Here is a 21,155-nt window from a genome sequence, read left to right as displayed (position 1 = left end):
GCGCATGCGCATTGTTCATATTCAACATTTTAAAGTAATACTTACATAAGTTTAAAATTACTAAATAAATTCAAATAAAATCATAATAACACAAATGAACCTCAACAGATCAATTTATTTGGACTAAAATATATGAAAACAGACAAGAAGATGACATAATTTGCTGCCTGATTGTTGACGTCACAAAACCTATGACGCTGATTGGTTAAGGGAGAAAAAACTTGGATGGAAAGTAGAACATGCTCTACTATCGTCCAAGAAGTTGGACCAAGTTCTTGGATGTCTGTTTACACGATCAAAGTTCAAAGCAAAACAAGCTTCCATCAATATCAATCAATCTCTGTCCAAGAAATTGGATCGTCTAAACAGGCCTTAAGTAAACTCCTCCCCAAAACTAGCTATAACTGAAATGGTTTTACTACCAGCCTTTCCTCTTTTCCGTCTCGCTTTCACCCCTGGTCTCAAGGTGAACATAATATCTTAAATCAAGGTAATTATATGGTTTCTTTTCACAAAGCCTTGTATGCTCAGTCGAAATCCACCTTCTCTTGGAATTTTAATGGACAATGCAATTTGATGTGACGTCAGTGTGGCGCCGCTGGTGTGACGTCAGCTGAAACGTCATTATGGACCTTAAGTGACGATAATTTTTAAAAAAGCTTTAAAAATAATTTTTAGCTTTTTGGGATGAAAGGTTTGAAACTGTAATATTTTTTGCTTTATTCAAAAAAAGGTTTTTAGTACAAACATTTTCGTGTGAATGAAAAGAAAATTCCAACGCAAGGTTGCCATAAGGTTACGTACTTTTTGGGATTAGGAGAGTTTCTTTTTACTACTTTTGTCGTAAAGAAGTTGCCACCATTTCCGGTGTTCGTTAATATTGAAATTCATAATAACAATAAGATTTGATATGCATAAGAGTCAGTAAAGTTATTTCTACGATATAATTTAAAGTAAGAACAGTTGGTTTAGGATGCATACACACACTAATTCTTAAAATAAAATTAATTTCAAAAACAAACATAAGTGCCCTGAGAAAATTTGAAGATGAATGCGTATTAGGTTTTACAGAATAGGAATAGATAAAAATTAAATAATAAATTATTTAATATCATTGACATATTTTTGAAAATTAGAATATGACTATCTTTATTATACAACTAAATAAAATCATAAATTTTGTAACGGCGAACTTTTGTTGTCTAAGCAGCGTGAGAAATAACAAACTCAAGCTATTTCGTACTCGATTGTAAACCATCTGGGTATTAACAATATCCGAAGTATGCCAAAATTGGTGTTTTTGAAAGCAAAAGCACTTCAAGAAAGGTGCGAATGCAAGTGAGTTAAATGCAAGCCTTTTAAATAACTACACCCTTTGATATTAACTTGAACGTTCGATATGATATGAAATAAAGTGTTCCAACATGCAATTTTTGAGTTGTTCGACATGAAATTTGAAGAGCTATAACATCACCGTTTTTACCGTGGAGTAAAATGTACTCTATCCGAATAGTTCAATATTGAAAAATAATACCGATATCTTAAGTTAACTGATATTGTGCAAAATTTCTGAGAAATGTAGCTAAATTAAATCATACATACGTAACTATCCCAGATAGTTAGACCTTTAATCATTTATACCATGCAAACTTGCTGCAATGTTGAAAAGTTGTTAATGTAAACACAATGCAAAAAATTTGCATGATTCAGCGTATTCTTAATTTTATCTTGCAGTTAAAAAGTACGGATTTTAAACGTATGGTTGAAAAGTTGAAAGTAGTTAACTATTAGAGGTACGGATTTTACAGTGATGAATAGACTTACAGTCGTCTCGTCTTCGTGCAATACTTGATCATATTCGCTCATCGCTACGCAAAAGATAATGGCAGTTACGTCCTCGAAGCAGTGGATCCATTTTTTCCTTTCCGATCGCTGGCCGCCTACATCAAATAACCTGGAAAAGAACAGTCAATATTGCATTATTTTATGATTTTGGGGAAATGGAAACATGGGAAAAACAATAAAAGAAAATGCAAGATCTAGGAATATACTGGTTGTTGAGTTCTATCTCATTCTTTTACTTCTTACCAATTTGAAAGATAATAAAAATATTGTCAACAGATGGCGCCGCTGATTGAAAAAATTTTACCATCTATTTTTTCTGCTGCATGTCACACTTTTTCAACCAAAGCACTAGCTTGGACGTCTCTTGCAATCAGGCTGTTGCTGTAAAAAGTGATTGTTTCGAATTTTTTCCCATTTGGTAGTAAACTTTGTAACTTGGAGTAGAAAAATATCATAGCTTTTTAAGCAGAACGCAGCTAACTGTACCTGCTTTGGTTTTTATTTAAACGAAAGCAAACACTAAAATATTAAACTATTTAAATTGATGGAATTTTGTAGAGTTCAGCAAAATATATTGAATCTTAATTTTGATAGCCATAAACATAAGCTCTTTAATTTAATAATATGAAATTTTTTTTTTACCATTTAATTTAATTTTGCTTCATTTTCGATGTTTTCAATTCCAGTTATCATAACTTAAACTAATGATAACTTAACTGAACATTATGCACTCAGAAATTTTAATGTTACTGTAACTTGAAGGTAAGACAGAAACGATGATTATTTTACACTTTTGAAAATCAAAAATTATGAACCATGTTCAATATATAATTACATTTTAATTTCAGAGAAAAAATAATTCCTAGTGGTAACAAATTTGATGTTTAATATTTGTATCTTAGTTTATTACATGCTATGATGTGATTTCTAAATTAAAGACCTAATAGACATGTGATATCGTACATAAGCAATAGTTAAATGTTTCAAAAACATTGTACTTTAATCACTGCTTCCCTATCATTTCAACTCGCACTTTGGTTAACGTTCTGAAAAGAATGGTAACAGGTTGGCAGCTATACTACGAACGAAACATAACAAAAAATATTGCTACAAATGAAATAAAAAGATGTGACATAAGTTCTAAAATGGTCATAATACTAAAAATAATATGTTTTTCCCACTTTTTATTAACAACCATAAGAGTTTTGCGAAGAAAATCCTTTCACTCCTTTTTCAGTTTTCTTTAAATGGCACTCTTTGAATGATCATTTGTTCTCGTCTCTGTGAAACATAAATACTTTAAATAGCACTCTTTGACTGATCATTTGCTCTCGTCTCTGTGAAACATGAATACTTTAAATAACACTCTTTGAATGATCATTTGTTATCGTAACTCTGAACCATAAATACTTTAAATAGCACTCTTTGAATGATCATTTGTTCTCGTCACTGTGAAACATAAATACTTTAAATAGCACTCTTTGAATGATCATTTGTTCTCATCTCTGTGAAACATAAATACTTTAAACAGCACTCTTAGAATGATCATTTGTTCTCCTCACTGTGAAACATAAGTACTTTAACTGGCACTCTTTGAATGATCATTTGTTCTCGTCTCTGTGAAACATAAATACTTTAAACAGCACTCTTAGAATGATTATTTGTTCCCGTCACTGTGAAACAGAAATACATTAAACAGCCCTCTTTGAATGATCATTTGTTCTCCTCACTGTGAAACATAAATACTTTAAACAGCACTCTTAGAATCATTATTTGTTCTCCTCACTGTGAAACATAAGTACTTTAAATAGCAATCTTTGAATGATCATTTGTTCCCGTCACTGTGAAACATAAATACTTTAAATAGCACTCTTTGAATGACCATTTGTTCTCCTCACTGTGAATCATAAGTACTTTAAATACACTCTTTGAATGATCATTTGTTCTCGTCATTGTGAATCATAAATACTTTAAATAGCACTCTTTGAATGATCATTTGTTCTCTTCACTGTGAAACATAAGTACTTATATTTATGTTTCAAAAATATTCTGAATGTCATAAAAATCAATGAATAGCGTCTGACACGTTTTTGTTTAATTTCAACAATGTTGAAATTTAGTGGTAAAATCAACCAAAAAGGTATGAGAGAGAAAATTTCTATATAAAAGGAACAAAATCTTAAGCAAATGTTTTTTTTCCCTCCAATTATGTTTTGCATCTTCTATCGCACTAAAGAATGAATACGTTTGTTATACAACTTTAAAGAGTGATTGTTCTCCTCAATGGTATAAATTATACTTTAATTTTACAATTCAAAATATTTTGAAATTTTATTCAATGTCTACTCTTATTGTTTCTATTAACACATTTAAAATGACATAGAACGTATACAAAAAAATGTATCTGTTACTAAAGTAAATTTTTTAAAAAAAATTAAAAAACAAAAAAAGAGTTAAGATATAATAATTAATAATAAAATCCTTATTAAATATTCAACGATAAATTCAATCACAACAATTAAGAGAGATTTAAAAAGAATACAAAAAGTGTATTTGTTATTAAAATAATCTTTCAAGAAACTCATAAAGTTAAAAACAAAGAGCTCAAAATATAATAAATAATAATAAAGTCATTTATTCAATAATAATTTCAATCATAATAATACAGAGTTATTCAGAAGGATGGTCTCAATGGTTTATTTACATCAAATATAAGTTGGATATACTACATAGAAAGGAAAAGAGGAAATTTTTTTTACCACAGCTTTTGGGGTGCATGTTCAATAGGAAAGCATTCTATTTTCCCGTCAAGGGTCAGTTAGATAATCAGTTGGGAGAGAAAGGTCAAAGGCCAGATCTCATGCCATAAAGCCTTGATTTCATGCCTTGAGAAGGGCTATTTTTCGAAGGCCAATGAATAACGCTTCACAATGAAATAACAACCGTCACAATGAAATAACGCTTTTTTTGAAAATAATATGTCATTTTCAGTACTGTTGTGAGTTTTATAACTGTTGTTGAACAGCCCAACCAGTTTTGAGATAACGGCTAGCTATCTTCAACTCCGTAGCCTTGTAATTTCGAACCCAATCCAGAAGACAAGGGAACTCCTGGATCGAGTATTGGGATAAATTTGACATCGTGAGAACTTTTTTCCTGAAACTAACCTGCATTTGCGTTACAGGGAGAGGAAAACAGCGAAAACTTCCCTAGGTTAGCTGAGAGCAAGAGGACTCTATCCCATGATCCGTCTATTACTGAGAAAATTTTACATCAGCACTGCGGTTTCAACTGTGGATCGCTGAGATTGAAACCCAGGTTAACTCGTTGGGAGGTAAGTGCTCTATCCCCTGAGCCACCACGACTCCCTGCTGTGAGTTTGCAACAGTTATTCACGACTGTAAAGTTACGTTTAGTCTATATTTAGCCAGCGCCCTCTATGCTAATTCCTAAAATGGCGCAAAAAGCCAAAATTAAGAAAAGCCACGGTTTTGTGAAAAGGAAAAGTGTTTTTTTAATGTTTCAATTATTTATTAATAATTTTTAAATTTTTTAATATTTCAAATTTATTTCAACGCTGTATTATCTGCCTTAAAAATTTGAGCAAAATTGTCAACTATTTATTGGCTTTAATAATTTTCATCGTGTTAAAATTTTGCCAATTGTCAATTTTTAAAAAAGTTTAATAACTTTTAAAGTATTTAAGTTACTTGCCTGCTCTAATGACCAGATAATTCGTTGCAGCAAGATGGTATGTGTAATAAAAAATTTTAGTTTTGCCTCAAGTAAACTGCGGTTTTTTTTAATTTTCCCTGGTAAAAAAAGCTTAAAAAACACTGCTAACAGTGCAAGACGCTGTTACCCAGCAACTCAAGTCATCGTGCTAAACCATTTCACAGTTGCGTATAACATAGTAACATGAGACTTTTGAAGAATGAGCTTGGCTACCTCCTAGAAGTTTGCCGTACAGAAAATAGGGGAAGAAATAAACACCATCCTCACTTAACCATGACCAAGCCCCTAGCCCCATTTTCCGACCTCGATCTTTTGATAGCCATGTAATTTCGACCCCAATCAGACGACAGGGACGGTGCCTGAGGTGGAACACCTTTCTCCAAACTTCCACACAAGAAGCAACTACAGGACTGCTAGCTTTGTAATTTTGATCATGGTCAGACGACGTGGACAGCACCAGAGGTGGCACAATCTCTCCAAACTTCCACACCACAACCAACAGTATTACTTTCATCCACAAAAGATTTAACATGCATTTGTTTGTGTATACATGCCGGTTTTGTCAGCAGCCAGGATTGAACTCACAACTCCCAACTCTCCAACCAGCAGTGCGAGCGACTCCCTAATGGCTCCCGCTTACGATGGCTTTGTTCTTAACGAACAAAGCCATCGTAAGCGTCGGGACAAATTGAACATTTACAGCCAGTGCTAAAATTTTTGTCCTCTTTTCGATAGTATATAGATTGATGTCCAACTTAAACTTTATTAAATGCAAATTAATTGAGTTCATCTTTCTGAGTGATTCATTGAAAAAAGGGGAACTAGGAAGAAATCAATTACTTGAAATTTAAATTTTTGAATGAGAAATGAACTTCTACTATTCCAGTAGTTTTTACTCGCGTTCTGAGAATATCTTGTTCTGTTGGCATGTAATCCTTCTTGCATAAGCGATCCAAATCATCCAGAAAACTGTAAAAATAAGATAACATAAAATAACATTCATAAAAACTGTTACTTATTTATTACTTAACTTCATACATTCAAAATAAATTAATAATTCAAAATAATAATAGATTCTGACAATTTAAATAATTGTTGTAATCTTGGGAGGAAATTCATATTCGACGAGGCCAAAATTATTTCTATGCTAGTCACATCAGCTCATCTTGATGCCCGAGAATCTTGTTTTATTCATATGAATACTGATTCCCTTGTTAATGACACTAGTTACTTACCCTCTTTCCATAGAACATGAAAATGCATTTTACCCCGCTTTGCCCCTCGTATGCCTCTGGGACTTTTCTTTTTCTTTCTCTCGGCAACTGTGGTTTGTTTATTTTTGTTTCCTCAACTTTATTTTTTCCGTTGGCAACATTAAATTTTTATTTTGTATCCCCTTTGTTTCTTTTCATTCATGTCTGGAAAGACTTGAAGATGGACACTTGCTTTTTGAGCATTTGAAACATATGGACTATTATTTCCGATTTGAAATTATGTGAAGCGAATTAAGTTTTAAATCAAGTAATATCTGACTGCTTCAGTTTCTTGGGATTATTTATTTAATATTATTGATTTTTTTATATGAAGACAGTACAGTACAGTCAGTTACAAAATCGAATTAAACCTTTTTTGAATTTATTAGAACACATTATACCAATGACAAGGTAAACAAATGTACTGTGCACACTAATAGGAAAACGATATTAAACTCTGGAAAATAATTATTTAGTTTCATGAAAAAATAGATAGTTAAATTGTTTTAATATATTTAATTTCGAGCTCCGAGAAGAACCACCTCGTATATTAAATAAATAATTTTTAGAAACTGTAACAGTAGGATATTGCTTGTTTGATGTACTTCATTGGCTTAAAAAATACGAAGATATAACTAAAAGTCTAAGTGTTTCAAGCCCTCAAAATAGGCACTCATTCTCTAGACTTACCTGATCTCAAATGATGTTTGTGTTTAATCAAGCAACACCTTTGACACGTTGTTTTAGAAGATTTTAATTACTTCCTTTCGTTTCACAACAACATTATGTATAACATTAATATAATATAAATTTTCAGAATTTGTTGAGAGAAAGAAATAAGAAATATATTTGATAAGTATCGCAAATTAATTTTTATGTGAGAAAAAAAAACTTTATCAAGTGTGGATAATTCTTAGAGAAGTTGATAAAAAAGGGACTTATGAGGGCAAAAGACAGTTTATTTGTCTAATGAGAATGCTTTGAGAACTTTTAAACTCGTTCTTAGTGATTCTGATTCCATTATTTGCTTTTATTGTTCTCGATTTGGTTTGTCAAATATTAAAAACTTTTTTTTCGTTAAACATTATATCTTCATATTTCCTTTTCTTTTTTTTCGATTAAGATTCTAAATTATTTAAGATGAAGCAGAGTGTTATAGGATATCTTACAAGTTTTACAGGGTTCCCGCGGTCCTTGAAAAATTTTAAAAGTGGTAGTAAATTTAGATCGATGCTACAGTATATTTTTTTAATTTTAACATACCTTTTTATCGTTGAGTGTTGGAATTTTCATTCATATATATATTTTTTAGTAAACAATTTTTAGTGGTGGCTACACAGAAATTAAAATATCAAAATTTGTTTTAATTTTGTTACCACTTTTTAAAATTCCCAAGGACCGTGGGAACCCTGTTTTATAATGGATAGAAATGTTTTCTTAACACATTGCTGCCCGGCAACTTTTCTGAAAATTACCCCATGTGTCCGGCTATTGTTTTGAAAGAGGATGTGGAAGAAAAACAATATAAATAAACTTAAAAAATGTTTTAATTTCTAATGCCGTGTGATAATAAGTTAACTATTACCTATGTGTAATGGTACACCACAAGTTTTGCAAATATATCTAATTTCGTAAAGTTAAAATAAATTGGTAGAGAATTAAATAGTAAAACTTGAAAAGTAAGATAAATTACGCCCACTTTTTAAAATAGTCACCACGAAAACACTGCTAACGAAAACGCGAGTTTACTCGTGACCGGTCACCAACGTTTGGTCACAAAAAAACGAGTTATCTCGTGACCGGTCACCAACGTTTGGCCACGAAAAAACGAGTTAACTCATGCCCGGTCACCAACGTTTGGCCACGAAAAAACGAGTTAACTCGTGACCGGTCACCAACGTTTGGCCACGAAAACACGAGTTAACTCGTGACCGGTCACCATCGTTTGGCCACGAAAAAAAGAGTTAACTCGTGACCGGTCAGCAATATGTTAATCACTTGCAAAATTTCAGAGTTGCTTACAACGGACATTTGAACAGTTTTAGGCACTTTAGTGATATTTTTAGTGAAATTGGGACCAGCGACAATTCTAACGCTTGTTTCTCAAGGCCTATAATAAGCTTTTAATAAATCGTGTTCCTAAGTTAGTTTCTAATATTCAATATCTCAGGGAATACTATTTTTGCTTCTTATTATAGAGAGTGATTTTATGTAAGATGGCATGATCATATAAAAACGCATGGAATATAAACGTGATTTTTCTTTAATACGTTTCTGAAAAGTAATATAAATAATATTAAAAAAGTTTTTCTTCTTGAAAAAGTAAAAATATATCTAAGGTGTTTCGTTACCATAGCACTTAATGTATATTTTTAGAATCCTTATTTAAAATGAAGAATAATCATTAGGGGTCGCTGATTAATATTCACTTATGGGACAAATAAAGACTCTTTCGAAGTCTACTGAATCACTACTGATGAAGACGGGATTGAAAACACAAAAATGATTGTCAGAGGAAAAAACGCATTGGTGTTTAAACGCAATTAAAAGAAACATCTCTATTTTTCATCAGACAATCAAGAGGTTTTGATGTTAATAATTCCATCCTCCTCAGAAGAGATTAATTGGAATTTGTATTTTTCCCTCGCTTAAATAATAATTTGCTATCCTCAATGTAAATACTTTTTTTGACTTCATTCTTGACAAGATGTCTTAAAATGAAATTTAAAAGTGGTTATAATTTAACACTTTTTATACGTATGCAAGCGTTTTCGATTAGATACCTAAATGTTATCAAAAAAATTTTTTTTAGCACACCTATCTGAAAATATTATGAAATTACTTTAATATGATTTTTTAATGTAGCTGATAAAGTTTTTATAGTATGCGATTTAAGCATTATGTTAACATGATTTTATTGAATTTAAAAATTACAGTTATTGGTTACATAAGTAAAAAAAAACTTTTTAACTACAAGCAAAACTACATCTAGCAAGATTTAGTCATCATGTAAATAAAAATCATAATGAATTCCCATACTTAATCGTATTTGTAACTGGAAAATCAGATCCTTACATAAAATGATATTGAAAAATATTATTATAGTCGAAAGTGTATGATAGAAATTGGAATTGTATTAGTAGTATTCATGTAAATAAAAATTAAATTAGGAATATTATCGCGCCTATAGGAACTACCTTAAACATATAATCAAATGAGAATTATATTAGGCATGTTATTATACTAGGATTATTCTAAGCATTTTTTCATAAAAAATTACAGCACTGGCCAAATTATTTTTGTTATCTATAATTCAACGATATAAGACCAAAACAAAAATTATTATTTTTCAAACATGTATCATTTACATATTACTGCTAGACGATGATCATTTTAGCATATTTTGGGATACCTTTTTTTCACTGCTGCCTTTTGTTTAAAATATTTTTTAATTCATATCAATGTTTTCTTGTTTCATATTTTTACAAACCTGCGGCAGTTTTGTTTAATTGAGTTTCATAATTCTAACTTTGTGTATTTCAGGTCAAAATTTTATTAATTTAAACTTTGATCTGAAATAAAAAAAAATGGCTTTATGAAACCCAATTAAACAACACTGTCATAGGTCACTGTGACAACATGTACAGAGATGCCAACTTGCTCCGGACAGCAAATATATATTTTAAAGTGGTAGTTTATCAATTGTGATTCTTGGTTTAATAAATTCAATTTAGTAGATTTTTACCCGCCACTACTTCTGAACAATTTGTAGGTTTATACAATTTACCACCATTTTAACTATGTGATGCTAAACCTTTTCAAAAACTAGCAAGATCTGTCTAATATTTGTTAATTTAGTTTGTAGTTATTTATCGTTGAACCAGACGTGCAAGCCATGTAAAATTAGTATGGCGTTCAACGTGTTAAAAACCTAAAGACAATTTGATCAGTGAATTAGTTGCACTTTCATAAATTAATAAAATTCATTGTAATGAATGGAAGAGAGTGTTCTATTTTGGACTGGTGAAATTGTTTGGGCCATATAACGAAGAAATTTTGCATTCAGTATTGATACCTATAAAAACAGGTAATATCAATTGAGCTGGTTTCATTTTTAAGCTTTCACAGAGATCAATTAGATTACCTTTTACATTTCATTACATTACATTACCGTTTAATAAATTCAATTTAGTAGATTTTTATCCACCGCTATTTCTAAATAATTCGTAGGCTTATATAATTCACCACTATGTCATGTTATATCTTTCATAAAGCAAGCAAAACTAGTCAAATATTTGCAAAATTTACTTTGTAGTTATTTACCGTTTTTTTGTAAAATTATTTTGGCGTGTCCGGAGCAGTTGTCATCTCTGCATGTATGCGAATGCTTTTAAAAGAATTATTTTCGAGAAATTGTCATTGCAAACTTGAAATTAAAGAAAACAAATCCAACTCCTATAATAATTTGGATGTAGGTATATTATCATATAGGAAGTATGTCATGTTGCTCACTATTTGGCGCTATCATTGAGCTGGTATTCATTGGATCTCCCAAAACATTCCTGAACACCTGTGTCGGCCCAGAGTCTTTTCATTGCCAGAGTAAGTTCTTCTGAAAATGGCTCTGTGTCTTCCATTCTCGATACTACATCGAATACCATTTTACCATCAGCCTAAAAAGGAATAATTATTATTTCCTATACAATATTGTATGGTTAAAATTGTTTAATTTTAATAACAATATGTGAATTGAAATATTTGATGAACTATATCATATGATTATCATACATAGTTCATCAATTTTACATTTTATTTTGCTCCATGATTATTCATAATCATGGAGCAATCATGGATTATTCATAATCATGGATTGGCGGCATACCAGATGATTGGTATGCCGCCAAATCCCCCGGATTATCCCTGCAGTGCACTTGTCCTAGATTTGCTCAAACAGCTTTGTCAAGGCTTAGGACCGGCCATATTAAGTATTTGACCTTCAGAGCGAAAGAAAAGACTTATGCCTATTGTCATTGCTCGGCCATTGCTTCTCCATCTCATCTTTTGGATTGCATTGGTGCCTCTGTGAGGCAACTGATGAGTGATGGAGAGATTGTGTATGACTTGTTGATGCGACATGATCTTCTAGACTTGGTCTAGGGCTCTTGACCAAGGGGGTAAGCAACAACAACAACAACAACATTTTATTTTGCTATCAATGTATAAAAAATAGTCAAATGAATTTTTCCCGTATCAATATTGTATGAAGCAAAAAATTAAACAAAAATTCGATTTCATTAGTGGCAGATTCGAGGTTTTGGCATGGATTCTATGATATGGAGAAAAAGGTCATACATGACAGTATGACAAAAGTATGTCATAGATGACAGTATGACAAAAGTATTTCATACATGACAGTATGATCTCTTTCAGTATGACAGTCTTTCTGCACTCAAAAAAGTGCACTATACGTTGCAAGATGTTTCGTCCAGAACTTTAGAAATCAGAATAAATCTGATTCCAGAGAAAGGAATCTGTAACGCTTAAACATTATTGGTTCTTGAGTGATTTGTAACTGCATCTTATCCTACAACAAATGCTGATTGCATATTTTACAACACGTTATTAAAAAATAAGGTTTACAGAAAATACACATTTAATTAATCTAATATAAATAAAATCCCACCAAGTTTGAAAATCTGGTAACCTTTAATAGGTTATTTAATATTCGATATCGTATAAGCAATACGTAACTACAGTTATGAGATCCATATTACCTATCGTATGCTGATTTAACAAAAAACAATTCATAAGGAATTCCTTAAAAAACTATTAACATTAATTTGATTTTGATTATTAATAATAAATAACACAACAAAAAACAATTCATAAGGAATTCCTTAAAAAACTATTAACATTAATTTGATTTTGATCATTAATAATAAAGAACACAACAAAAAACAATTCATAAGGAATTCCTTCAAAAACTATTAACATTAATTTGATTTTAATTATTAATAATAAAGAACACAACAAAAAACAATTCATAAGGAATTCCTTCAAAAACTATTAACATTAATTTGATTTTGATTATTAATAATAAAGAACACAACAAAAAACAATTCATAAAGAATTCCTTGAAAAACTATTAACATTAATTTGATTTTGATTATTAATAATGCAGAACACAACAAAAAACAATTCATAAGGAATTCCTTAAAAAACTGTTAACATTAATTTGATTTTGATTATTAATAATAAAGAACACAATAAAAAACAATTCATAAGGAATTCCTCAAAAAACTATTAACATTAATTTGATTTTGATTATTAATAATAAAGAACACAACAAAAAACAATTCATAAGGAATTCCTTCAAAAACTATTAACATTAATTTGATTTTGATTATTAATAATAAAGAACACAACAAAAAACAATTCATAAGGAATTCCTTCAAAAACTATTAACATTAATTTGATTTTGATTATTAATAATAAATAACACAACAAAAAACAATTCATAAGGAATTCCATAAAAAACTATGAACATTAATTTGATTTTGATTATTAATAATAAAGAACACAACAAAAAACAATTCATAAGGAATTCCTTAAAAAACTATTAACATTAATTTGATTCTGATTATTAATAGTAAATAACAAAACAATATGGAAATAAATAATTGTAAACATCAACATGAATCTAAAAGAAGGGATTGGATGCACTTTGTGTTACGTAGACGAAAGCAAGAAACAGCGTGAATAAAAATTAATATCTTCAGGCTGTTTTTTCTTGTTTTAGTATTATTATGAATAAAAGTTTGGAAAGTTAAATAAATTATGATAAATATGTAACGATAACTAAATAATGGTTTTCATAATTATGATTAACTTGCTATAAAGTAATATAAATTACAAAATAAGTTAACAAATTATGCCTTAAAATAAGTTATAACATATATTTAAGCTTATAAAGTTGTATAAAATATGTTCTAAACTTTTAATCTATAAACTTAACTTTTTTTTTTATCTTGAAGAGTACTTATTTATTTTTATGATAATTTCTTATTGAGTTTTAATACTACACTGTAGCAAATTCAATATCAAATTACTGTGAAAAGTACCGGCACCAAGACTTTTTATCGTAAAATCCATTTTTACTGGAACATGTTACGAAACAAATAATCTAAGATACCGTAATTTTTAATTACAATAAAATTACTGAATCATTCCAATTAAATAAATATTATTGTAAAAATTATGATATAATATTTTAAGATAAAAATGGATTTTTGCGAGTGGCGCAAATCAGGTGCCAGTTCTTGCAATTTGATTCGAAATTTTTTACAGTGACTAAGGAAAAGTGCAACTGCTTATTTCATGCTTTTATAACATTTTATATATTATGTAATATATTAATACTATTTTAATAATATATATATTATATGAAAAATTTTTATCACTATTTTATTATTTTAAATCACGTGAGTAAGAAATAGGTAATAAATTCATATAAAATTGCTTGATTATTTTTAAAACTCAAGTGGCTATATTAAAATGTGTACGGGAGCACAGAGGTGCATAAAAATAGTAAATTAATGGGTAAAATTGTTTCTGAACAATAAGTTGACGAGTAGTTTAATTTTTCATTTAATCAATACATATTTCATCGGGAGCTGGAGCTAAGTCAGAAGTGGCAGCCGGCTTTACAGGTCACCTGATAAATTGGCACAATGCCAACTGAACATGGTAAGATAGATTTCTTTTAAACTTCTTGAGCTTTCGAATGACCATCAACACTTCTCAAAGCAAGAACATTTTCTTATTAGAAACTAATTTTATCGTTAAAAAGTAGAATTCGCTGGGAAAAATGTTCTTTTTTGCGAAAAACGCTTACAATTTACAATTTATTGCATTATTTGCTCTCATTAATTGTAATAAATCTTATTAATTAATTAATGTAAGGTATTATGCTTAACCACATTTCCGTTAAATTTAAACCATAGTAACTTTTAATCAAGCTTTAGGATTTAATAAGAATCGTATTTGATTCTTTTTAATTATTCTCTTTAATTAAAATAAACCTATAATTCTAATTATTTAGGGTGTAAAGTATCAAAAATAGACCTATGCTGAACTTCCTTCATGTAGAGTATGCCAAGAACTGCCATTGATTTGGTAAGGCTTCTAATGGTCCTTAGATATAAACAAAAGTATAGAATCATTGCTACATAGCAGCTACAGTAAAGTCTTTCTCAAATACCGACTGCCAAAAATGACTTTTTAAAAGTAAAGTCTTTGTATTTTATCTAAAAAAATATCCTTTCTTACACTTTTTATTATACAATGTTATAAAATCTCTCTTTTTATAAATTTTTGATACTATTCTGCTCCTTAATTTTCACTAAACTAATTTTAAAAAGGTCTTAAATAACCGTACTTTTAATGAAATGACGCCTACTTAAAAATTAGAACATGTTTTTTAAGCAGGAGTAACTTTTTTTGTAGGTGGTTTTATCTTCCTAATTAGCACACCTACACTAAATTGCTTTTATTTCTAAAAATAGCGCAAGATTATAAAAATAGTTTATCCTTCAAACAATTAAGTGATTTCTAAATTGAAAACTTAACTTTGAAATTTTAAGTATTTAGAAACAGGGAGTAGATTGGTTGAGTGGATAACCTTGAGTTAATTAAACTCTAATTTTATTGTGAAACTAAACAAACAATTTAAAAGCTAAATACAGAATGTTTAAAAAGGTAATAAATCTGATAATTTTAAAGATAATTTATTTGACAAAGTATCTAATTAATTCTATTTTTTTACTGAAAGTAAAAACTTAAGAAAGAGTTTCTTTTTTAAATACTTCTGTAAGTAAGTATGGATAATAATACACCAAAAAATATAGTTAATATTTTTAATTTGGAAGACATGAAATTTTTAGTGAAGAATAAAGGAAACCTTTAAACAAATATACTTCTTTTAATATTTTCTGTAATTAAATATTTTCGAATAAATATTTTGCTCATTCAGCTGTTTAGGTTAGTTCAGTCTGTACCTTCAATGTTGGATATTGCTACAAAAGGGTATAAGATAAATTTTTTAAATTTTGAAGATAAAAAGATTTTGTAGAATGATAAACAAATATTTATAAAATAGCAATAATATTAATATTTTAGTCAGGAGAGCGGTCCAAAGTGTGAACTCCTTAATGTTAATTTTTCTTTTTGAATATTTCACCATATCACGAGAGCATTTAAAGCAAATTAAAAAAAGTTTTGCTCGCAATTATAAAATTCATTTATCCAAATAAGATTTCATGCAAAATATAACTTTTAGTAAAAATTTATTATTTTTTTTAATAATTATCGAAAAAATTTTGAATTGTACAATTTTTTACATTATTTTAAAAAGTGCAATTTTAAATGACAAAATACAGAGTTTGTGCGAAATTGGAGGAGTAGTTCCTTAGAAATCGAATTAAAAAAATATGACTTTTTTCGAAATTCGATTTCTCAGGAATTATTCAACCGATTTTTTAATTTTTTTAAATCGCCATTTAAAAATGCATTCTTTGAAATGATGAATAAATTTGCATAGCTAAGATTTCAAAATTTTTTCGACTATTTTTAAACAAATTAATAAAAATAATAATTATTTACAGAAAGTTATGTTTAGCATAGAATTATTTTTAGATAAACAAATTTTATAATTGCGCTAAAAATTTTTTCAATTTGATTTCAAAGTTCTCGAGATATGGTGAAACACGCAAAAAGTATAATTAACATTAAGGGGTCCAAACATTGGACCGCTCTCTTGACATAAATATTGGGACTGTATTTCTAGATTACGGAATACGTATTTTTCATTGTTCAAATAATGTTCGAAAAACATTATCAAAATCACTTCTACAGTTACTTTTTAGTTATATAAGGCATATATGCTTCTAAATTCCAGTATATTGGTTAATTTGATTTGAGTTTTTAGAGCAAAAGTCAGTTTTGGCTATATAACACTTCCAACTAGGTAGATATTATTAAACTAGTTTCACAATTCTGTTTTGGGTTAAAAACTAGATAGATGGATAAATGCCAATGTCCGTAACGTATAAAAAATATTAGAGTGAGGATCATCTCTAATTCGTAAAACTAATGATGAATAAAAGCTATCGAAATAGTGCAGTCTTTGATTTTATAGTACATATACCAAGTACATATATAGTATCCAGTATATTGGATTAGTTTTAGATAAAATATTCCTTTTGTGTTGAAATTTAAACTTACCCGTTATTAACAACGTTTTGCCATCTAGTTTACAAATTTTCATTGCTTGATCGATAAAATAAATTTTCCCCGAGTAAAATAACTGCGGATAATATTTTAGACTTCATCCATATTTCATGTTTTTTGCCTTTCATAAAGTTTTATAGCTAATCGGAATAAATGGTAGGGAGGTTGGTACTTTATTTACGTCACACTAGAGCTGCCCAATGGGTTATTGGCGACAGTCCGGGAAGCATCCCTGAGGATGATCCGAAGACATGTCATCGCAATTTTCATCCTCTGCGGAGAAGATGGCTTCCTGCTTTGATAGTCCGACGACTTGTCCGTGAAATCAAGCACTTTATGGTAGAACAGTTTAACGAGGACCAATACCACGCACTCTCGGTTCCTACGCAGGAAGATGAAAGTGGTCACTCACCGCTTACCGACCACAGCAGGTGATTCTTGACTTCGATGTTCTACTGGGAGCCGTGTCTTTAAGATCAGTCTACTGCGGAACCGAAATAAATGAAAGTTCCATGTTCAATATTGGTTGAGTATATGGTAGGATTAGCATTATATCCCTACCTAATTAATTAATTTCCCCCCCAAGATTTTGGATCTCTATAAATAGGAAAAAATCACAATTATTGGATGTGAGCACAGAAAACCATCTTTGACCTTATAAACGTCTAATGCATTTCGCGATAAACATCGCAAGTATTTTTGGAAGCAACTGTTCTGCAAACTTTGTTGAAACTCAAAAAGAATGCCATGTTGAATATGTACTTCTTCAGGTGTTTGGTTGGCCGTTTCTGCATAAATTGAAAAAAAATATTATTTAATAATTTAGGAGAAAACAAGTCACTCTGAATGTCGTTTGCGTGACTTTGAAGTTCACAATGAGCTGATAAATAACAAGCGAATATTTAAATGCATAGAAACGACATTATTTTCTGATTTTCCTAATGTATTTTCTATAGAATTTGAAAATCATCAAAAGATTAAGATTTAGTAATTGACGAAAAAACAAATCATTCTAACCTTAAAATGTGTTTAGCATGATTTCGAAATCTGCAAGCTGGATGCTGATAAATGACAAACAAATATCGACATGCGCAGAAACGACATTATTTTCTCGTAGAACATATTTTCTCACCAGGTTGAAAGTCGCCAGAAGGTTATTTTCAGAATAATGACAAATTTAAGAATATTCATTCATATTTTTAATTTAAGATAAAGAAACAATTCTTACCTCCCTCTCATTATTACCAAATCCGATGCCTAAGTTAGGCATCGCCCTCAAAATGGCTACCATACTCTGTATTGTGTTACTATAAACAACGGGCTTGTACTGTTTAAAATCTTCTTGCGTAAAACCACTGTCATGAATAATTCTGAAAAAGAAAACAAAAAATACATCAATTTCATGATTTACCTTAATAAATTCACATTACTATCCAAATAAACAGTGGGATAGACTCTAGTTTTTTTTCCAACTTTTTAAACAATAGGATTCTAAACATACTCGGATAAAAATCGGTTCAACATTGAACCGATTTGTTATAGATGTTTTGAACCGTTTTATGGTACAAATTTTTCCCAACGTTGATAAGGTAATTAATTTATTAAATTTTCCATTCACAATTGTTTGGTGCAAAATGTTATGTACTTAAGTACAGTGAGCGAAAGAAAAAAAAAGATATTACCCTGAATAACTTTCATTCTAATGATCGTATTTTGAGGTACTAAAAGAAATCTGAATTGTTTCTGGGATTGACTTCAAATATGCTAATTAATTAGTGCTAACTATTAATTAAGTTGCGAAGTCACACACAAAAACGCACTTTCTCTGAATAAACATACATATTTTTTACATATTTGGATTCCTGACCATCAAAATAGGGGTAGACAAAATTTTAAGTAATTAGATCAAACTTTAGGGTGCTGGGAAGTTTTATATATGTGGCGTCGTCCCAAAAAGCTGCCAAGAATTATCGCCACAGCAGGAATTTAATGTAACCATACTCTAGCCGCGTAATCGGCAAGAGAAAAATACTCCACTGCTAAGCAACCAAGCTGAGAGAATAAAAAATAATGCAATAAAAACTGGAGCTATTCTTCATTTTTGTGTTAACTCTGGTCGGAAAGACTTGATTTTCAAAAATAGTTAATAGAAAAATATCTTTAAGTTTCTAGGAACAGATTTGTTTTTAATTGATTACTGCCAAAAATGCAAAGATTGCTTTCGTTTTCATCTCCTTTAAAAATAAAATTTGAACCGATTTATAAATTATTTATAATTTTCCAAGATTTTAGTATTTGAACACATGAACATTTTATAAGGCATTCTTTGTATCTAAATTGTTTTCATCTTTTTTACATATGAAGATTACATACTAAAACCAAATTTGCATAATTTTTATTATATACAGGGTTGTAGGGCAAATCACGAAAAATATACCGTTAAAATTGTAAAATATCTGGAAGAAATCATAATGCACATTTACAAGGTTTTCTATATATTTCTTTTATTTTTTTTTATATTTCTTTACGGCGATATTTCCTTTTTTCTTTATAATTGAAGAAATTAGTTAATGTTACGTGACATTTTTAAAAGATTGAAAAATGCATGTTTAAGAATATTGTATAATTCAATTTTTAAAAAATCGCTTCATTCTACCAAATATGTGAGTTACCTGACTTTCTTTAGATAAGGATAATTTGCAAATAGCATCCTCGTGTTTTAATACATTCCGAAATTAATTTTCGTAAATTCACCATAAAATGTCGCTTAACATGTGCAACAATTACTATCACCAAATAATGCTAAATAATTTCTTAGCTTTATTACTTTTGTTTAAAACTTATTTTACGATTCTTACCATCATTACATACATATATCTGATACGATAGTCTCCTTTTAAACAGAATTCGTAAGGTCCTTAAGAAACTGTAATAACGGCAGCAAAACTAAGAAGATAAATGTATTTTATTGCAGTTATATTCACCATAGTATTAAATAATCAATTTCAATATATAGCTTCAAATATCTGATAACAAAATCTTAAGTTTAGAGCTTTTAATTTTAGAGTTAAAAATAACTTATTTCAATATTACAGTATTACTTATTTACATTATTTCAAAATAGGTGCATTAATTTCATTAATGTTTTAAAGACCGCGTGAACCCTGTTGAAATGATAATTTACAGATGTTTGCTTCTTTCTTCATAAGATTATGATCAAAATAATGATCAAGACGGATCCATTATACTTGTCGGTAAAAACTTCATTGGCTTCAAGAAATATGAAGAAACCAAACGCCCGTTCTGAAGACTCGCAGGATGTGAAAAAAGTGATATGAAACAGAAATGTGAAGTTGAAACAAGAAAACATAAGTAAATGCGGAAAATAAAACTTGAAAAACCGCAATATCCTGGAAAGGCAAATCAGGGCAAAATGCATTTCCTCATCTCCATTGTGAAATTAATATGGTTAACAAGAGAAGCAGCATTCATGTGAACAAAATAAGATTCCCGGGTATCAAGATAATGGGCCGGGTAATTTGGCAGGGGTGGTTAGAATTTTGTCATTATCGAGATTAAATTTATCTCCAAAGTGCAAAGAATGTGTAGGAATAGATTTGTCGTATTCTTGAAAAGGGACTTATCTACTGTGTTCCTTTAGTCCTTCGAGAGCGCTGAACGTTTGCTTCAAACGTTGCAATTCTCAGGGCTCGCTAGACGTTAATGACTAGTGACGTGAATTTTTGAGTGCTCAAAACGTGTTGATTTTTATTTACAGTTTCATATTTTTAGAAGGTATTGAAATTTTTATCTTCCCGCTTTAGTTTCTGGGGATTATCTATTTAATAATACAGTATATTAAATTAAAATATTTAATGCGATATTAAAATTAGAACGTAAGATGGTGATTATGGTATGGTTCTTAAATTGAGAAAAACATATATAATTCATCAAACTTTCTAAGAAATTCAAAGCCGAACATTTTTCTTTATTTATTCATTCATTTATTTATTTATTTTATTTTGTTTTATTTAT

General features: G+C 29.6%; 1 protein-coding gene across 1 annotated transcript in view; it reads right to left on the bottom strand.

The window, feature by feature from the left end:
* Galphao (G protein alpha o subunit) overlaps nucleotides 1–21,155 on the bottom strand; it is a 130,480-nt gene that overhangs the window by 13,338 nt on the left and 95,987 nt on the right. Inside the window, exons 3-6 of the mRNA XM_021144307.4 lie at nucleotides 18,349–18,490; nucleotides 11,346–11,506; nucleotides 6,421–6,549; nucleotides 1,825–1,954 (exon numbers count right to left, since the gene is read on the bottom strand). Of these exons, the coding sequence (XP_020999966.1) occupies nucleotides 1,825–1,954; nucleotides 6,421–6,549; nucleotides 11,346–11,506; nucleotides 18,349–18,490 (562 nt within the window). The remainder of the gene's footprint in view (nucleotides 1–1,824; nucleotides 1,955–6,420; nucleotides 6,550–11,345; nucleotides 11,507–18,348; nucleotides 18,491–21,155) is intronic.

This window comes from Parasteatoda tepidariorum, chromosome 4 (genome assembly GCF_982258835.1).
Source record: "Parasteatoda tepidariorum strain Cologne lab strain chromosome 4, Ptep-v5.0, whole genome shotgun sequence".
Classification (NCBI taxonomy): Eukaryota; Metazoa; Arthropoda; class Arachnida; order Araneae; family Theridiidae; genus Parasteatoda; species Parasteatoda tepidariorum.
The sequence above is the reverse complement of the archived record's forward strand: the minus strand, read 5'-3'. Positions and strand labels throughout refer to the sequence as shown.